General features: G+C 41.5%; 1 protein-coding gene across 1 annotated transcript in view; it reads right to left on the bottom strand.

Moving 5' to 3' along the window:
• The window catches only part of ATG10 (autophagy related 10), a 267,723-nt gene that overhangs the window by 97,907 nt on the left and 148,363 nt on the right, over positions 1-21,453 (bottom strand). Inside the window, exon 5 of the mRNA XM_073679166.1 lies at positions 9,672-9,769. Coding sequence (XP_073535267.1) covers positions 9,672-9,769 — 98 coding nt within the window. The remainder of the gene's footprint in view (positions 1-9,671; positions 9,770-21,453) is intronic.

The raw sequence follows: 21,453 nt of genomic DNA on the forward strand, positions 1-21,453 counted from the left end.
ATTTTTACGCCGTTCCTTGTGCGGTATAAGTGATTAGACGACTTTATTCTTCGGGTCAGTGTGATTACAGCGATACCAGAATCACATCGGGTTTTTATGATTGACAGCTGTCACACACTAAAAGACGCATTTTTTTGCAAAATCTAGTTTTTGCATCGCCATATTTTGAGAGCTATCATTTTTCCATATTTTGGCCGACAGAATCATATGACGGCTTGGTTTTTGCGGGATGACTTGACGTTTTTATTGGTACCATTTTCAGGCACTTGACATTTTTTGATCGCTTTCTATTCCGATTTTTGGGAGGAAGAATAAACAAAAAACAGCAATTCCAGAATTTTTTTATGGTTTTTTTTTTATGCTGTTCCGTGTGTGGTAAAATTGATAAGGCAGCGTTATACTTTGGGTCAGTACGTTTACAGCGGTACCATATTTATATCGTTTTTCTATGTTTTGGCGCTTTTACACAATAAAAGCTATTTTATAGAAAAAAATATTTTTTTGCATCAGTTTATTCTGAGAGCTATAACTTTTTTATTTTTCCGCTGATGGAGCTGTATGGCGGCTTGTTTTTTGCGGGACAAGATGACGTTTTCAGCGGTACCATTTTTATTTATATTTGTCTTTTTGATCGCGTGTTATTTCATTTTTTGTTTGGCTGTATGATGATAAAGCATTGTGTTTTGCTTAGTTTTTTTTTTTTTACCGTGTTCACTGAAGGGGTTAACTAGTGGGACACTTTTATAGGTCAGGTCGTTCCAGACGCGGTGATGCCAAATATGTGTACTTTTATTGTTTTTTTGGGTTTTTTTTTCATAATAATATTTATTGATGGGTACATTATATTTTTATTTTTGGTGGATTCTTTTTTTTAAATATTTTTACAATTTTTTTCTTTTTTTTTCATTTTTTAACACTTTTTGGACTTTTATTCTGTGTCCCACTCTGGGACTTTCACTTTTTTTATTCTGATCGCCTCTATAGCACAGGAATTCAGCACCATCCCAGCTATACAGCTATACAGGCTGTCAGTGCTGCACAGGGAGAAAATAGTTTGGTCATGCACTGCGCATGACCAAAGAATCTTCCTGCTGTCTGGTGAACCGGATATTGTCATGACGACATTGGGTCGTCATGGCAACATCCGGGAAGCCGTGGCAGACAGCGCTAGAGGCCGGAAGAGGAGGTGAGTATCCCGATCACCTCCCCTTGCCACCGCAATGCTGCGATCGATTTCGATAGCAGCATTGAGGGGGTTAATGTGCCGGGAGAGGTGCGGGACCGCTCCGTGCACATAGCAACGGGAGTCAGCTGTGACAATCAGCTGACACCCGGCGGCGATCGCCCCGCACCGCTTGTGTGCGGGCGCGATCGCCGTATGACCTAATAATACGTCATTGGTCCAATCGGCCCAGGTCACCATGACGTACTATTAGGTTATACGTCAGAAAGGGGTTAATATTAGGTTATTATAGACATTGTTATTTATAGCTTATTATACTTGAACCAACTGATGCTTTACTTATGACGTATGCACATGCAAACAACAGTTTTTTATTTAACCCCTTTACCCCCGAAGATGGTTTGCATGTTAATGACCAGGCTAATTTTTACAATTCTGACCACTGTCACTTTATGAGATAATAACTATGGAACGCTTTAGCCGATCCCACTGATTCTGAAACTATTTTTTCATGACATATTGTACTTCATGATAGTGGTAAAATTTCTTCAATATGACTTGCGTTACTATGTGAAAAAATCTGAAATTTGGCGAAAATTTGAAAAATTTTGCAATTTTCAAATTTTGAATTTTCATGCCCTTAAATCAGAGAGATATGTCACACAAAATAGTTATTAAATAACATTTCCCACATGTCTACTTTACATCAGCACAATTTTGGAATCAACATTTTTTTTTGTTAGGAAGTTATAAGGGTTAAAAGTTGACCAGCGATTTCTCATTTTTCCAACAAAATTTACAAAATAATTTTTTTAGGGACCACATCACATTTGAAGTGACTTTGAGGGGCCTTTATGACAGAAAATACCCAAAAATGACACCATCCTAAAAACTAAACCCCTCAAGGTGCTCAAAACCAAATTCAAGTTTATTAACGCTTCAGGGTGCTTCACAGGAATTTTTGGAATGTGGAAGAAAACAATGAACATTTAGATTTTTTTCACAAAAATATTACTTTAGACCCAAATTTTTGCAAGGGTAACAGGAAAAAATGGACCATAAAATTTGTTGTGCAATTTCTCCTGAGCATGCTGATACACCGTATGTGGGGGAAAACCACTGTTTGGGCACACGGCAGGGCTTGGAAGGGAAGGAGCGCCATTTGACTTTCTGAATGTAAAATTTGCTAGAATAATTAGCGGACGCCATGTCGCGTTTGGGGAGCCCCTGATGCGCTTAAATAGTGGAAACCCCCCACAAGTGACATCATTTTGGAAACTAGACCCCTCAAGGAACTTATCTAGATTTGTGGTGAGCACCCTGAACCCCCAGGTGCTTCACAGAAGTTTATAACGTAGAGCCATGAAAATAAAAAAATCAAACTTTTTCCACAAAAATGATGTTTTAGCCCCAATTTTTTTATTTTCACAAGGGTAAGAGGAGAAAATGGACCCTAAAAACTGTTGTGCAATATCTCCTGAGTACTCCAATACCCCATATGTGGGGAAAATACAGTGTTTGGCCGCACGGCAGGGTTCAGAAGGGAAGTAACACTGTGCGACTTTTTGAATGCAAAATTGGCTGGAATTGAGAGCTGACGCGATACCTCGATGCATACCCGAGCACCCGCTTCAAACTCAAGTAGCGAGCACTTGCGCTCAACACTGGTCGCCATATTGGAATCTTTTTCTTTTTTATTTACTTTAGAAAAAATCCCAACCCCAACACAACCCTAATCCCAACCCTAAAACGACCCTAACCCTAACACAACCCTAATCCTAACCGTAACCCTAATCCTAACCGTAACCCGAATCCTAACCGTAATCCTAATCATAAACCTAACACAACCCTAACCCTACCCTAACCTTACCCTAACCCTAACACAACCCTAACCCAACTCTAACCCTAACCCAACTCTAACACAACCTAACCCTAACACAACCCTAACCCTAACATAACCCTAACACAACCCTAATCCTAACACAACCCTAATCCTAACCGTAAGGGTTTATTTTTTATGCCGTTCCTCATTCGGTATAAGTGTTTAGATGACTTTATTCTTCGGGTCGGGTTACAGCGATACCAGATTCATATCGGGTTTTTATGTTTGGCAGCTGTCACACACTAAAAGACGCTTTTTTTTTTTTGCAAAGACTAGTTTCTGCAATCATTTTTCCTTATTTTGGCCGACAGAGTCACGTAAGGGCTTGTTTTTTGTGGGACAAGTTGACGTTTTTATTGGTACCATTTTTGGGCACGTGATATGTTTTGATCGCTTTCTATTCAGATTTTTGGGAGGCAGAATAAACAAAAACCAACAATTCAGGAATTGTTTTTTTTTTAAGCCGTTCCGCGTGTGGTAAAATTGAAGGCAGCTTTATTTTTCGGGTCAGTACATTTACAGCGATACTACATTTAGATTTTTTTATGTTTTGGCGCATTTACACAATAAAAACTATTTTATAGAAAAAATATTATTTTTTGCATCGCTTTATTCTGAGAGCTATAACTTTTTTTTCTGCTGATGGAGCTGTATGGTGGCTTGTTTTTTACGGGACAAGATGACGTTTTCAGTGGTACCATTTTTATTTACAATCGTATTTTTGATCGCGTTTTATTCTATTTTTTGTTCGGCGGTATGATAAAGCATCGTTTTTTGTTTAGTTTTTTATTTATATTTTTTACCATGTTCAATAAAGGGGTTAATTAGTGGGATAGTTTTATAGGTCAGGTCGTTCCGGATGCGACGATACCAGATATGTGTACTTCTATTATTTATTTTTTTTTTTTTTCATAATAATATTTATTGATGGGTACAGTATATTTTTATTTTTTTGGATTATTTTTTTCATTTTTCTTTTAATATTTTTACGATTTTTTTTTCCACTTTCTGACACTTTCTTTCACTTTGACACTTTGTCCCACTATGGAACTTTCATTTTTTGCAGGCTGATCGCTTGTATAGCATAGGGATGCAGCAGCATCCCTGTGCTATGCAGGCTGTCAACTCTGCACTGGCACAAGTAAGATAGATCGTGCACTTTGCATGATCTATCTAACTTCCTGATGCCTGGTGACACGAATGTCGTCATGACGACATCGGGTTACCATGGCAACGATCGGGATCTCGTGCTGATAGGGGGCTCTCTTACCTCTGCCTGCCCCGGAAATGCTGCGATTGACTTCGGGGTTAATGTGCCGGGAGCGGTGCGGGCACAGCTTCTGTGCGGGTGCGATCAGTGAGGCGTAATAATACGTACCTGGTCATTAAGCCCAGGTCACAGAGATGTATTATTACGCCTCACATCAGAAAGGGGTTAACCACTGAGGTTTGCATAACTTTTAATTGTATTATATTTTTTTTGATGGACAAACCCGTTAATCTTTATATATGTCTATCCAGGTATACTCACTTATTGTCTTACCAGTGGTTTCTATTTTTTTTATATATCTCTTTATTATCTATTAAGAGAATTTACCGGATAAAAAAATAATTAGTTTAATGAGCATTGAATATAAAACAAGTCTCCTTTTATAGGGCATCCTTTCTTCACAGCACACAGAGGGGTCTTTACTGGGGCTGCAGCAAGTGTTTCTGTATGTGCATTACCAGCGTAATCATTCTCATGGCAGACATCACACATCAGCATGTGCAGCGCTGCTTCATGAAGAGTGTCAAGTACTTCACAGCCGAACCAACGGCTGAAAATCCCTTATATTTCCTTCTTACAGTTCCCAGGACTCACACATTTTATTGTCCTTTAAGCAGACTTGGAGGCATGGTTGACAACCTGATTTTTTTTTTCTAGACAACTTTTCCAAAAATTGCTTACAGCCAACATCTTGTACAGACACATTGGAAAAATCTTAATGAATCATAAAGATTATGTGATATATGCAGCTCAGAATATTGCAGAGATATAATGACATTAGCATCCTTTACTGTGACCTGTAAAATGAATTATAATTACAATAACCTGTACAAGCTACTCCATCCTTCAAAAAAGCTTTTGAGCTCATTTTGTTCAAATCCTTAGTCCTAGCGATGAAACTTTGTAATATACAGTATATCTCAAAAGTGAGTACACCCCTCACATTTTTGTAAATATTTTATTATATCTTTTCATGGGACAACACTGAAGATGTGATACAATCTTGTATAACAGTGTAAATTTCGTGTGCCCTCTAAATAACTCACACAGTCATTAATGTCTAAACCGCTGGCAACAAAAGTGAGTACACCCCTAAGTGAAAATGGTAAATTTGTGCCCAAAGTGCCAATATTTTGTGTGGCCAGGATTATTTTCAAGCACTGCCTTAACTCTCTTGGGCATGGAGTTCACTAGAGCTTCACTGGTGTCCACTGGAATCCTCTTCCACTCCTCCATGACAACATCAGGGAGCTGGTCGATGTTAGAGACACCTTCCATTTGAGGATGCCCCACAGATGATCAATAGGGTTTAGGTCTGGAGTCATGCTTGGCCAGTCTAGCACCTTTACTCTCAGTTTCTTTAGCAAAGCAGTGGTCGTCTTGGAGGCATGTTTGGGGTTGTGATGTTGGATTTCTCCCATGCGCCCAGTTTGCGAAGGGAGGGGATCATACTCCGCTTTAGTATGTCACAGTACATGTTGGCATTCAAGGTTCCCTTAATGAATTGTAGCTCCCCACAGCTGGCAGTACTCATGCAGCCACCAACCATGATACTCGCGCCACCACCATGCTTGATTGTAGGAAAGACACAATTGTCTTTGCACTTCTCACTTGGTTGCCACCACACATGCTTGATACCATCTGAACCAAATAAGTTTATCTTGGTGTCATCAGACCACAGGAGATGGTTTCAGTAATCCATGTCTTTAGACTGCTTGTCGTCAACAAAGTGTTTGTGCTCTTTCTTTTGCATCATCTTTAGAAGAGGCTTGCTTCTGGGACGACAACCATGCAGACCTATTTGATGCAGTGAGCGTCGTATCGTCTGAGCACTTACAGGCTGACCCCACACCGTTGTAACCTCTGCAGCAATGCTGGCAGCACTCATATGTCTATTTGAAAAGACAACCGCTGGATATGACGCTGAGCGTGTGCATTCAACTTCGTTGGTCGACCATGGCAAGGCCTGTTCTGAGTGAAACCTGTCTTGTTAAACTGCTGTATGGTCTTGCCCACTGTGCTGCAGCTCAGTTCCCGGTGCTGGCAATCTTCTTATAGCCTCGGCCATCTTTATGCAGAGCAACAATTCCTCAGAGAGTTCTTTGCAATAAGGTGCCATGTTGATCTTCCAGTGACCAATATGAGAGAGTGTGAGAGCGATAATGTAAAATTTACCATACCTGCTCCCCATTCACACCTGAGATCTTGTAACACTAATGAATCACATGACAACTGGGAGAGAAAATGGCTAATTTGGCATAAATTGGCTATTTTCACTTAGGGGTGTACTCACTTTTGTTGCCAGCGGTTTAAACATTAATGGCTGTGTGTTGAATTATTTAGAGAGCACAACAAATTTATACTGATATACAAGCTGTACACTGACAACTTTACATTGTATCAAAACGTTGTATCTTTAGTGTTATTTAAAAAAAATTGCATCTTTCTCCACTTACCAGAACCTCCCCCCCGATTCCTGCACTGACCCACCCACTCTTAATTCAATGCTAAAATCCATTTTGCAAGCAGCAATACAAAGACGGATTTTCAGCTTCACTGACAGGGTTGTCTCAACATGATAAATGGCTAAAATTTGCAATCTCTTTGCTACATAATTTGCGAGCGCTGCTCTGAAGCTGGTTGGATCGCTGATCCAGCCAACATTAGCGTCCCTGCGCTCTTGTTGTATCAGAGGCAAAGGTGGCTCTGCTAGCAACATTGGAGAATGTGAGATGAGACTGTTCAGGCCAGTGGTATGAGAATGATGCAGGCCCAAATCAAAAGGAGCTCACCGCTCCCAGCGAGCAGGTAGCTTGAAAAAAAAACCCTTTAAGTTACAAATTCTGCTTATATAAGTTTATGACATGAGAAAGGGGAAGAGGAGGGAGCAGCTGCAGAAAAAAAGAAAGTGACCAGCTGCTCATTCATTCCACCCTCCCTCTTTTGCATAGACTTTTATTGGCAGCTGATATAACATGATACCTCAGTGAAGCAGCATATCTGTCTCATCTCTGTCTCTCCCGTACAGATTTTATCAGCGAAATGCAGAGAATGAGTAATCATTGCAGAAGGCTAGTTTGGACAAGAGGAGTCTGTTCAGCAGACAAACAGGCATTTTTGTGTAATAAGATAAATTAAAAAGTACTTTTCATCACTTGAACTATTAAAATTTTGGAAGTTGTGTTATAGTTTCAGGTACATTTTCATATATTATATAACAAGGAGAAAAATGGAGCCTTCAACAGCTTAGAACGATTATTCAAATTTTATTACATATAAAGATTAAAATCAGTAACAAAAACACACCATATAACATTTATGAACAAAAAAGTGATCAACACAGACCTCAATCTGTGAGCAGCCAGTGGCGCCAATTACAATGTGGTATCATGAATAGTGACTATGCCACAAGGGCATTCCTATACGTAGTACATACTGATAGTATCTAATGAGTCCATAGGTTAAACCCTGAGCCAAAGGGAAGGTATAGTACCTAGTACATCTTGGTAGTTATCAATAGGCTCAAGGGAGAATACATATTAAATAATTGGACTCATGAACATACCCAGCAGTTGGAGATGGACGCCAATGGGAACGTCAGCCTGGCGAGAAGATTCCCCACGTCCCCTACACACGTTTCGCTTATATAAATGACCGCTTCATCATGGGGGAATATGTTATATGGTGTGTTTTTTGTTACTGATTTTAATCTTTATATGTAATAAAATTTGAATAATCGTTCTACGCTATTGAAGGCTCCATTTTTCTCCTTGTTATAAATTATGGCATGTATATGGAGTTGTTTTTGGTGGACAAAAGGGGCACTGTTCCCACTTTTGAACCTCTAATCATGATGTTTGTGATCCAAATGGGTTGTTGTATAACATTTTCATATATATGCCCATTAAATACAGGCGTGCTATTACAGACACACTCTATTACCATATTATCCTTGAAACATGTCATATTTATAGTGCATATAACTGAACAACTATAAAAGTTCTTGCACTTTCCAACTTAAAGGTATTTGATCTAAATAAAATATAGGGGATAATTTACTGTTCACTGGGGATAGAACTGTGGGGACCCCCAGCGATCCCAAAAAACGGGGCTCTTAAGAGTCCTGTCTGAAGAGACTAAGGGTCAAGCATTCACACCTCCGCTCCATTCATTCTCAATTGTGACTAGAGAGATAGCAGAACCAAGCACTCGGGTGTCTCCAGAATGAGTACGAATGTATCTGGTTGGACCCCCAACTATCAGGAAGTTATCCCCTATCCTATACAATGGACAGGGGATAATTTCCAGCCTTAGTACAAACCGTTTAAGCCCGACTCCTGTTTATCGTGATATTTCTACAAGTGTTAAACAAATACCCATAGAGCCTGGCAGAGACGTATGATAGCAGCTAGTTGCTGGTAATTGACTTTCTGCACTTTTAAACAGTTGCAAAGAAAGACGATGCTGGAGTGTGGTACAATCTACTTACAGAACGGTTCATTTTTTACTTTGGTTAAGCATACTAAACCTAAGTACATGAAGGTAAATACTTGTAGGGTCTATTAAAGTCAACAAGGAAGACAAAGTAATATCTGTACAAGCAATCACAGTTCTGGCAGGTTGGAACTTCCCTTTGTATTATGTGGACAGCCGTTCACCTACCATGCCGTGTAATACTGTATTTGCCCAGATGTTAGCAGTTTTCCCTATCAAAATCACTCTTTGAGAGGGTTGCTGAAAGCAAGACCCAGTGTGATCATCTGAACGCCTTGGAGGCCGCACTCTGATGAGACAACTACTGGAGGTGGAATTGAAAATCATCTTCCAACATCTAGAAAGTCTTTTCTATCTTTTCAGTGTATCTCCTGCCAAAAAATATATCAGTGCTCATGAATCCTTATGTTTATTTTATTATTATTTAATGGCCTGTGGCTCAGTCTCAAGCCATGGCAACTTGATGGATGAACAATCTGTAGGAAGATCGATTTTGTGCAAGCCTAGATAGGTCTACTAGGGTCTTTTCCGCTGATATCTTGATAGTATCAAGCCATCTGGTTGCTGGTCTCCCTTTTCGCTTTGTTCCTTCTATTCTTATGACCATAATGTGAATGTTTTTGGTTGTCATTTTTATTTAAAAAGAGAAAACACAGTAGTTTGATAATAAATGACTTCACCCAACCAATAACCATGAGTGGAGAAAAAGTTTTTTTGTTATCATTCACATTCTCTGAAACAAGGCCAAGAAAGGAAAAATTCTGCCGGGGTATGTAAACTTTTAAGCACTGCATTTACCACCTTACAAAGCATCACACAAATAGAAAACCTGTCAGTCTTACTTGCTGAGTGATAGTTTCCCATGGTCCATGTAGAAGCCGAGGTTTATAGCTGTCATGGACCATGTCCCATATTGCATCTAGCGTTAGGGGTGCTCCATCTGCAGAGACAACGGCAAAACATAATCCATCATTAGAAAAATAGTAGGCTACGTAGGACAACCATACAGGAAAACCTGGAGCCTATTTTGTTGGGTCTGTGCACGTGGTAATGTGTGTAAAAATGCTCATGTGGTCTTCTATATTGAGGAAAATATAGCAGGGAAAGAAGGAGGCACCAAAAATATACAGTGGCATGTAAAAGTTTGTGCACCCCTGGTCAAAATTACTTTATTGAGAACAGTTAAACAGTTAAGCAAGTTGAAGATGAAATGATCTCTAAAAGGGCTAAAGTTAAAGATGACACATTTCCTTTGTATTTTAGGCAAAAATATACACTGCTCCAAAAAATAAAGGGAACACTCAAATAACACATCCTAGATCTGAATGAATGAAATATTCTCATTGAATACTTTGTTCTGTACAAACACAAAATCACACAAAAATCATCAATGGAAATCAAAGTGATTAACCAATGGTGGCCTGGATATGGAGTCACCCCCAAAATTAAAGTGGAAAAACACTCTACAGGCTGATCCAACTTTGATGTAATGTCCTTAGTGGCGACTTTGCCAATCCTGGTGTTCTGTAGCAAATGCCAAGCGTCCTGCACGGTGTTAGGCTGTGAGCACAACCCCCATCTGTGGACGTCGGGCCCTTATACCACCCTCATAGAGTCGGTTTCTAACCGTTTGTGCAGACACATGCACATTTGTGGCCTGCTGGAGGTCATTTTTCAGGGCTCTGGCAGTGCTCCTCCTGTTCCTCCTTGCACAAAGGCGGAGGTAGCGGTCCTGCTGCTGGGTTGTTGCCCTCCTACGGCCCCCTCCACATCTCCTGGTGTACTGGCCTGTCTCCTGGTAGCGCCTCTGAACACTACGCTGACAGACACAGCAAACCTTCTTGCCACAGCTCGCATTGATGTGCCATCCTGGATGAGCTGCACTACTTGAGCAACTTCAGTAATTTTGACCAGGGGTGCCCAAACTTTTACATGCCACTTTCTGAATGTAATAGAGTCTCCCATTATAGCAGGGAAACTCTTCTTTTCTGGTAAAAACAATTATTTTCTCCGGATCCAGACCTGCAGAAATCAGCTGACTATTGTGGAAGTGCAGAGAAAAGTGGCCATGGCCTACTGAATACACACGTATTTCAACTTTTAGACTTCAGGTTTATTAATACTAAAGCCTGACAAAGTCTCAAATTATGGCTTTCATTTACGCCTGATCACAGTAAGTGAAGATTTCATTTTCTAATAAAAACTCAGGAAACCATGAGTAGTTGAATGTGGAAATGAAATTGTAACCAAAATACCGAGCTGGATCCTGAGGATTTTTACATAATATCCACGCAGAATACAAGCTGCCTTTTACACCAGGCCAGATGAATGGATTTCCATAATTTTAGAACTTCCAAACAGCAGGCTACACAATAACCACTCATTTTTCTTTGCAGAATGTGGTTGAGATTTTTATAAAATCTCATTCACCATGCAGAATGTACACCCAGAACACCTGAATGAAAAGTCCGTTGACGTTATTAGGAATTATGCTCAACCAGTGTTGGACTGGGGTGCCAAGGGCCCACCCGTAACCAACTCCAGGGCACCACTTTTCAACTAAATGCAAATGTGACATTATACTCAATCAGAAATTTATATAACAATGAACTGGATAGATTGTTAAATGAATAAGATGCTGCCTTTGTCTGTATATAGTGATTCCAGTATATTGTGCCAAGTACTGCTCATATAAGAGGGTGGTGGTCTACTCCTGCACAAGGGCCCACCGGAGGATTCTCCTGTGGGCCAATTTAAGCCTGTGCTCAACTACAGATCTGTCAGTGCTCAGCTAAACAATGAGGAATCTAAGGGTTTCCCACCACCCCGATATGACCATACCCTTAGATTTCGCACTGCTTAGTAAGGAAAAGACAGAATTTTAGTTGATCACGTGTTACGGATCCGGGTGGTGGAACCTCTGTGCTTCGGTGCAAGGAGGGACCCAGAGGGGCGTAACTAAGTATCAACTCGGACCGACCCTGGTCGTACGGCGGCTAACGACTTCGTGACCAGGGAGGGACCGAGCAGAGGGACCAGGTGCTACTCTGGGGACGACCTTGTAAGGGAGCAGGTGACTCCCACGGGTCAGATGGCTGAGACTGACCAATACTGCAGGGGCACAGCAGGCAGGCTGACGAGAGGTCCGGGTAGATGAACTGGCAGAGACAGCAGGCGACAGGCGGAAGTCTCTAGGTAGGCTGTCAGGTGGTCACGGCAAGTGACAGGCGGGAGCCTCCGGGTAGGCAGACAGGTGGTCACGGCAAGTGACAGGCGGGAGCCTCCGGGTAGGCAGACAGGTGGTCATGGCAAGTGACAGGCAGGAGCCTCCGGGTAGGCAGACAGGTGGTCTCGGCAAGTGACAGGCGGGAGCCTCCAGGTAGGCTGACAGGTAACAGGCAGGCGCTCCCAGGTAAGCAGGCGGGCAAAGCCCATAGACAGACTGGCGGACTGAACGGGAGACAGACTGTAGGGCTGGAGAGTAGTCAGGCTGGCGGGCAGGACTAGTAGTCAGGCTAGCAGCGGGACCTGAGGGCTGAAGCAGCGGTAAGTACACTGTGCATCAACTATTGCTCGGGCACCTCCATTTTGGAGGAGGTGCCTTATACATATATGGGAGGACCTCCGGCAATTGGCCGGGGACTCCTTAGGGCGGCGCGTGCGGCCCCTTTAAGAGGGAAGGGAGCGCGCGCCCTAAGCACAGTGCCCGGGAAGCTGCGCGCACCGGCAGCAGAAGCAGGAAAAGGAGCGCTGGAGGATGCCGGGCAGGGAGCGCGGCGGTGAGAGGGACGGCGTCTCTGCCTGGCAGAGGGCAGAGACGCCGATGCTACATCATGTTCATACTAATGACTGTCAGTGCACACCATGACAGTTATTCCAGCAATTATTGCAAGCTTCTCTTACTTTACATTGTGTAGCATAGACATATCACACAAAAGCATTCCTTACTGTTTATTATGTTAGCATCAAAATACCACACAACAGTATAAAACAAAAATACAGGAGCTATTCTTAGCATTGCATGTTTTGGTCTGTGAGACTAAACTAGAAAAGTCCAGAGGTGACTCATACAAACATGAAAAGTATATACAAATGCCATGCAAACTGTGACCTTGTTAGATCAAACTCATAGTCGAAGAGCAACAGAGATACCAATGTACTGACGTGGCTCAGTTACAATTTGTGTAGTAATAATTTTGCTAATATGAAGATTTGCATTGATACCATAGCAGACACATGCAGAACCTGCTGATAAAGAAGGTGGGCACAGCTGAATTGTAAACCATCTGGAATGACAGCAAGTGTGTGAAAATCAAAAAGATACACCACAACAGAGAAGCTACACCTACATAAATAGCTGCACATCCATCAAAGATTAGGAAACAAATAATTTATTGGAAGTAGAATAATAAGAAAAACATCTAAAAACTGCCATAAGGCAAGAGGCTCACCTACCGGCCAAGTGAATATACGGGCCAGGAGGCTCCCCACACGCAAAACAATGAATAGTGTATTGGATGTAAGGACAATGAGAATGGATAAGGTAAAAGAAACCTAACAAAAATAACCATATAAAATGTGATAGTAAATAAATAATGCTGTAAAAAGTATAAATATACAACCCCGATTCCAAAAAAGGTGGGACACTGTGTAAAATGTAAAGAGAAAGCAAGAATGAAATGATTTGGAAAGCTCCTACGGACATATTTTATTCACAACAGAACATAGAACACAGGTCAGAAAGTGAAAGTTAGACATTTTACCTTTTCATTTGGAAAAATTTATTTATTTAGAAATTGATGGCAGCAACACCTCTCAAAAAAGAGCTGAGAAAGGGCCATGTCTACCATTGTGTAGCCTCCCCTTTTCTGTTTACAACAGTCTGCAAATGTCTAGGGAGTGAGGAGACCAATTGCTAGTGTTTTGGAAGAGGAATGTTGTCCCGTTCTTGTTGGATGTAAGATTCTAGTTGCTCCACAGTCCTGGGACTTCTTTGCCGAATTTTTCGTTTCATAATGTGCAAAATATTTTCTATTGGTGATAGGTCTGGACTGGTCAATTCACCACCAGAACTCTTCGGTGAGGCCGTACTGTTCTGATGGATGCAGCATGTGGTGTAGCATTGTCTTGCGGAAAAATTTAAGTTCTTCCTTGAAATAGACAGTGTCTTGAAGGAGCATATGTTGTTCTAAAACCTCTCTATAATGCTTAGCATTGATAGTGCCTTTCATGTAGAAGCTGACCATGTCATAGGCACTAATGCAATCCCATACCATCAAAGATGCAGCTTCTGAACTGTATAAACCTCTGACCATCTTTTCTTCTGAGAGACTCTGCCTCTCTAGCATGCTCTTTTTATACACAGTCAAATCACGTAGTTGAAAATTGAGCTTCCAACTGTTTTTCATTACTACCAGCCTTTTGTTAACCCTGTGCCAACTTTTTTGAGATGTGTTGCTGCCATCATTTCTAAATGAGTTCGTTTTTATAAATGAAATGGAGAAATGTTTAACTTTCACCTTCTGATCTGTGTTCTATGATCTGTTGTGAATAAAATATGGCTATAAGAGTTTTCCGAATCATTGCATTCTTGTTTTCTTTACATTTTACACAGTGTTTCAACTTTTAATGGAACTGCCGTTGCAGATCAGCACATGAAAAACAGTAAATATAGAAAAACTATTACCAAAAAAATTCCATAATTGATAATGTTGCAAAGTGAATAAAAAAAGAGAACAATATACGATATGCATCGTAATAGCAGTATGGTCGAGAAGTTCCCAAGTTACCCCACGCGTATCCATCATTCCAAGTCTGCTTACTCATGGGTCTGTTGTGGTACCTTAGCAGATACATGTTATTACATAACTGATTTGATTCAGGCCACATTATACAAGCACCTGTAATAACAAGATGCTGGAAGGAGCTCGCTGCAAATGTTCCATCTCAATGAAACTACTCTTGGTGTACTCTTTGGCCTCCAGATGTCTATAATTAAATATATGTGCAAACATTAATGTTGTGAAGCTTCCACTGGGAGTCTCGCTTGCCACACTGGCAAGGTGTAAGCTGGAGAGGACCGAACTTGCTCAGCTGTACAAGCAAGCGGCAAGCAGACAATTGCTGCAGTGCACAGTAAGGGGAGCTGTTGGCACGCCAGAAAGACACAGGCGCTTCTTCCCCTCATCTATACGATTCAGGCCTAGATACAAGCAGTTATGTTTCAACACCTCCGACTCCCAGATGCTGACAAGCTAAACAAGTTGTTTTGTCTCTGGGAGCTTTTCTGTGGTGATTAACTGCTTACAGTGAATACTAATTAAACGAAGGACTCCCAGGTTCATGAAATTTGTGTTTTAAAGCTTTCGGGGGCTTTTTCAAATTTTTTTAATTATTTATTCAGAGTCTTCAGAAATATCTAAATTATACAGAAGCCGCTTTATATTTTGTTGCCGATACACACAAATTGGTGTTTATTTTTAAAGCTTTTGTCGGTCAAACGTGTGTGATTTTAGGTCATTGCTTGAATACTCGATTCTACGGTTTGGAATAATTTTTCCTAATTTTTACAGCCTGTTTGAGCTGAAAACCACAAAAGAGAAATTGAAATAGCAGCTATTAAAACATATGATATCTTAAGGTGGATTCCTACAAGTTATACTGGGAAAATATTAGAACAATTTGTAGCTGTAGGACTGGCAAACGAGCACTTGTGATAAGCTTGGATGGTATTTGCCTATTTTTTGCATCTTTAGTGTCTGTCTTTCCCGGAGCTGATAAATACACAATAATAGATAGGAAAGTCTGTCTAAGATAAAAAAAAATACTAAGCTTATGAAAGACAAGTCGGAGTGTTTTTGCTGTATAAGTGCTAGTGAGTCTTCATTGTGGAGGTATAAAGAAGCTTTACATTTTATGAAACAGAAATAGTAAAATTAGACACAAAATCTATTCTTCTGGACACTTTCTCCACATGGGCTGAGTGGCAACATATATTACCACCAATATACTTTTCTGAATATTAAGGAATGTGTAGAGAGGGAAAGCGTGTGGTGGATGCTGGGATGTGACGTGTGGGGAAACCCCGCCCACAGCCCAATCAATCAGGGGGGAGCGCATCACTGGGTTACGCCTGGCTGCAGCCAGAACTTGTGGGGGTAACATGATGCCTAGTGAGCGGTCAGCGAGATTGACAAGATAGACAGTGCAAGGTATTTGCTAAAAATCTTCTTTCTACCGTTTACATCGATGGGGGGAATGTTCTATAGTAGTGGACAACCTCTTTAAGCACAAAATCTTGATACTAGTTTTTATTTCCATGCATTGGGAACATTGCACACTGTTTTCTAATTCAAAACATGAAGAGAAATGTATATAATGTTAACTACTTTACAGAAAATAACAAAAAATGAACATTGGGCTGTTCTAAAAAATAGCAGTGTCTGCATTTGTCTTTACAAATTCATAATATGTACTCTTTTTTTGAGGATTTAGCATTCCTGTGAATCACTGACCTAATATTTAATTGTATAACCACAGTTTTTTAGAACTGCTTCACATCTGTGTTGCATAGAGTCAACCAACTTCTGGCACCTGTCAACTGTTATTCCAGCCCAGGATGCTTTGACTACATCCCACAATTTTTTTGGAATTTATTGGCTTTGCCTCAGAAATGGCATTTTTGTTGTCACCCCACAAGTGTTCTATTGGATTACGGTCCGGGGATTGAGCTGGCCACTCCATAACCTCAATTGTGTTGGACCGGAACCAAGATTTTGCTTGTTTACTGGTGTGTTTAGGGTCGTTGTCTTGTTGAAACACTAATTTCAAGGGCATATCCTCTTCAGCGTAAGGCAACATGACCTCTTCAAGCATTTTAATATATGCAAACTGGTCCATGATCCCTGGTATGCGGTAAATACCGTATTTTTCGGACTATAAAACGCACTTTTTTCCTCCAAAATTTTTGAGGATAGGAGGGGGTGCGTCTTATAGTCCGATATACTGTACACTGCTCAAAAAAATAGAGGGAACACTTAAACAACAGACTATAATTCCAAGTAAATCAAACTTCTGTGAAATCAATCAATTTCACATGCTGTTGTGCAAATGGAATAGACAATAGATGGAAATTATTGGCAATTATCAAGACACATTCAATAAAGGAGTGGTTCTGCAGGTGGGGACCACAGCCCACATCTGGGGACCACAGACCACATCTCAGTACCAATGCTTTCTGGCTGATGTTTGGGTCACTTTTGAATGTTGGTTGTGCTTTCACACTCGTGGTAGCATGAGACAGACTCTACAACCCACAGAAGTTGCTCAGGTAGTGCAGCTCATCCAGGATGACACATTAATGCGAGCTGTGGCAAGAAGGTTTGCTGTGTCTGTCAGCGTAGTGTCCAGAGGCTGGAGGCACTACCAGGAGACAGGCCAGTACACCAGGAGATGTGGAGGGGGCCGTAGGAGGGCAATAAACCAGCAGCAGGACCGCTACCTCCGCCTTTGTGCAAGGAGGAACAGGAGGAGCACTGCCAGAGCCCTGAAAAATGACCTCCAGCAGGCCACAAATGTGCATGTGTCTGCACAAACAGTTAGAAACTGACTCCATGAGGGTGGTATGAGGGCCCAACGTCCACAGATGGGGGTTGTGCTCACAGCCCAACACCATGCACGATGCTTGGCATTTGCCACAGAACACCAGGATTGGCAAAGTCGCCACTGGCGCCCTGTGCTCTTCACAGATGAAAGCAGGTTCACACTGAGTACATGTGACAGACGTGACAGAGTCTGGAGACGCCGTGGAGAGCGATATGCTGCCTGCAACATCCTTCAGCATGACCGGTTTGGCAGTGGGTCAGTAATGGTGTGGAGTGGCTTTTCTTTGGAGGGCAGCACAGCCCTCCATGTGCTCGCCAGAGGTAGCCTGACTGCCATTAGGTACCGAGATGAGATCCTCAGACCCCTTGTGAGACCATATGCTGGTGCGGTTGGCCCTGGGTTCCTCCTAATGCAGGACAATGCCAGACCTCATGTGGCTGGAGTGTGTCAGCAGTTCCTGCAAGATGAATGCATTGAAGCTATGGACTGGCCCGCCCGTTCCCCAGACCTGAATCCGACTGAGCACATCTGGGACATCATGTCTCGCTCCATCCACCAAAGTCACGTTGCACCACAGACTGTCCAGGAGTTGGCGGATGCTTTAGTTCAGGTCTAGGAGGAGATCCCACAGGAGACCATCCACAACCTCATCAGGAGCATGCCCAGGTGTTGTAGGGAGGTCATACAGGCACTTGGAGGCCACACACAATACTGAGCCTCATTTTGACTTGTTTTAAGGACATTACATCAAAGTTGGATCAGCCTGTAGTGTGTTTTTCCACTTTACTTTTGGGGGTGACTCCAAATTCAGGCCCCCATTGGTTAATAAATTTGATTTCCATTGATGATTTTTGTGTGATTTTGTTGTCAGCACATTCAACTTTGTACAGAACAAAGTATTCAATGAGAATATTTCATTCATTCAGATCTAGGATGTGTTATTTGAGTGTTCCCTTTATTTTTTTGAGCAGTGTATATATATATATATATATATATATATATATATATATATATATACAGTACAGACCAAAAGTTTGGACACACCTTCTCATTTAAAGATTTTTCTGTATTTTCATGACTATGAAAATTGTACACTCACACTGAAGGCATCAAAACTATGAATTAACACATGTGGAATTATATACTTAACAAAAAAGTGTGAAACAACTGAAAATATGACTTATATTCTAGGTTCTTCAAAGTAGCCACCTTTTGCTTTGATGACTGCTTTGCACACTCTTGGCATTCTCTTGATGAGCTTCAAGAGGTAGTCACCGGAAATGGTCTTCCAACAATCTTGAAGGAGTTCCCAGAGATGCTTAGCACTTGTTGGCCCTTTTGCCTTCACTCTGCGGTCCAGCTCACCCCAAACCATCTCGATTGGGTTCAGGTCTGGTGACTGTGGAAGCCAGGTCATCTGGTGTAGCACCCCATCACTCTCCTCCTTGGTCAAATAGCCCTTACACAGCCTGGAGGTGTGTTTGGGGTCATTGTCCTGTTAAAAAATAAATGATGGTCCAACTTAACGCAAACCGGATGGAATAGCATGCCGCTGCAAGATGTTGTGGTAGCCATGCTGGTTCAGTATGCCTTCAATTTTGAATAAATCCCCAACAGTGTCACCAGCAAAGCACCCCTACACCATCACACCTCCTCCTCCATGCTTCACGGTGGGAACCAGGCATGTAGAGTCCATCCGTTCACCTTTTCTGCATTGCACAAAGACACGGTGGTTGGAACCAAAGATCTCAAATTTGGACTCATCAGACCAAAGCACAGATTTCCACTGGTCTAATGTCCATTACTTGTGTTCTTTAGCCCAAACAAGTCTCTTATGCTTGTTGCCTGTCCTTAGCAGTGGTTTCCTAGCAGCTATTTTACCATGAAGGCCTGCTGCACAAAGTCTCCTCTCAACAGTCGTTGTAGAGATGTGTCTGCTGCTAGAACTCTGTGTGGCATTGACCTGGTCTCTAATCTGAGCTGCTGTTAACCTGAGATTTCTGAGGCTGGTCACTTGGATAAACTTATCCTCAGAAGCAGAGGTGACTCTTGGTCTTCCTTTCCTGGGGCGGTCCTCATGTAAGCCAGTTTCTTTGTAGCGCTTGATGGTTTTTGCAACTGCACTTGGGGACACATTCAAAGTTTGCCCAATTTTTCGGACTGACTGACCTTCATTTCTTAAAGTCATGATGGCCACTCGTTTTTCTTTACTTAGCTGCTTTTTTCTTGCCATAATACAAATTCTAACAGTCTATTCAGTAGGCCTATCAGCCGTCTATCCACCTGACTTCTGCACAACACAACTGATGGTCCCAACCCCATTTTTAAGGCAAGAAATCCCACTTATTAAACCTGACAGGGCACAGGAGGCAGTAGCCGCCTGCTGCAGCCTACTATGTGCCCGCTACTAAAGAAAATGAATATTCACTGCTTCCCATGGGTGTGGGAAGCAGTGAATATTCATTTTCCTTAATAGCGCGCACACTATACCTGCAGCGCGGCTCCTGGTATATATGGCACCCTTCATCCCTCATCCTGTAATGTATGGCACCCTTCATTTCTCTTCCTAGTATGTATGGCACCCTTCATCCCTCTTCCTTGTATGTATGGCACCCTCATCCCTCTTCCTGGTATGCTTGGCACCCCTCCATCCTGGTATGCTCGGCATCCTCTGATCCCCATCATGCTGCGCACAAAAAAGAAACAATTAAGCTAAACTCCTCTCTCCTTAGTCTCTTAGCCGGACTATCCTGCGTTGCTACCTTTCATCAATTTTTCTCTGCTGTCCACGTCCAGGGAGATTAGCTACAGTGCCATGGGTTGTCAACTTCTTGATTATGTTGCATGATGTGGACAAATGAACATCAAGATTTCTGGAGATGGACTTGTAACCTTGAGATGGTTGATATTTGTTAACAATTTTGGTTCTCTAGTCCTCAGACAGTTCTCTTCTCTTCCTGTTCTACACGCTTAGTGTGGCACACACAGACACACAATGTAAAGTGAGTCAACTTCTTCCCTTTTTATCTGGTTTCAGGTGTGATTTTCATATTGCCCACACCTGTTACTTGCCACAGGTGAGTTTGAAACAAAGTTGTTTAACCACAATTTTGGAAAGGTGCCAACACTTTTGTTCAGCCCATTTTCGAGGTTTTGTGCGAAATTATGTCCAGTTTGCCTTTTTTTCTCTGTTTTTTTGTGTTGTTCCAATACACACAAAGGAAACAAACATGTGTATAACAAAACATGTGTAATTGCAATAATTTTCTGGGAGAAATACTTTATTTTCTGGAACAATTTCAAGGGTGCCAACAATTTCAGCCATGACTATATATGTATATATAACTCATGTACATGCATTTGTGTGTATATATATATATATATATATATATATATATATATATATATATACATACACACACATACACTTTGTGAAGAATTATTAGGCAAGGGGGTATTTTGACCAGATCATCATTTTTATACAGATTTTCCAACTCCAAGCTGTATAAACTTGAGGGACAGTGAGGCCTAAGGATACAACTCCCTTTATTAAGATGTGCTAAAAAGTCAAAAATTGTTCCAAGTCTTAGAGAGGTATACAGCACTCTTAAAATTGCTAAGATATTGGGGCGTAATCACAGAACCATCAAAAGTTTTGTAGAAAATATTCAACAGAATTTCAAAAAAACTGTTGACAAACAGATATTCTCATAAGAAAGACAAAACCTCATTTTTACTTTCTTAAATATTTAGGTTTCAGGTTTATTAACCTGACTGCAGCATTACATGTCACAAACACTTAGCTGCTCATTGGCTGTCTGTGCTAGTAATGTCTAATGCTTCTGCCCTGATGTTGCAAAGCTTGCAGGTGCAGTATTCTGCAGCCCGATGCTGCTCCTCACGGCTGCATGAAAGTAGAAAGGGGTAATTGAGAAGGCAATTTTATTCTACTGGGAAACTGTCCGGACCCCATACTTTATAAGAAAAAAATAGTAACAATTGTACTGCCCTGGGTTTGGG

Source organism: Phyllobates terribilis, unplaced genomic scaffold (genome assembly GCF_046119375.1).
Source record: "Phyllobates terribilis strain yellow unplaced genomic scaffold, ASM4611937v1 Scaffold_1__5_contigs__length_1240528914, whole genome shotgun sequence".
Taxonomy (NCBI): Eukaryota; Metazoa; Chordata; class Amphibia; order Anura; family Dendrobatidae; genus Phyllobates; species Phyllobates terribilis.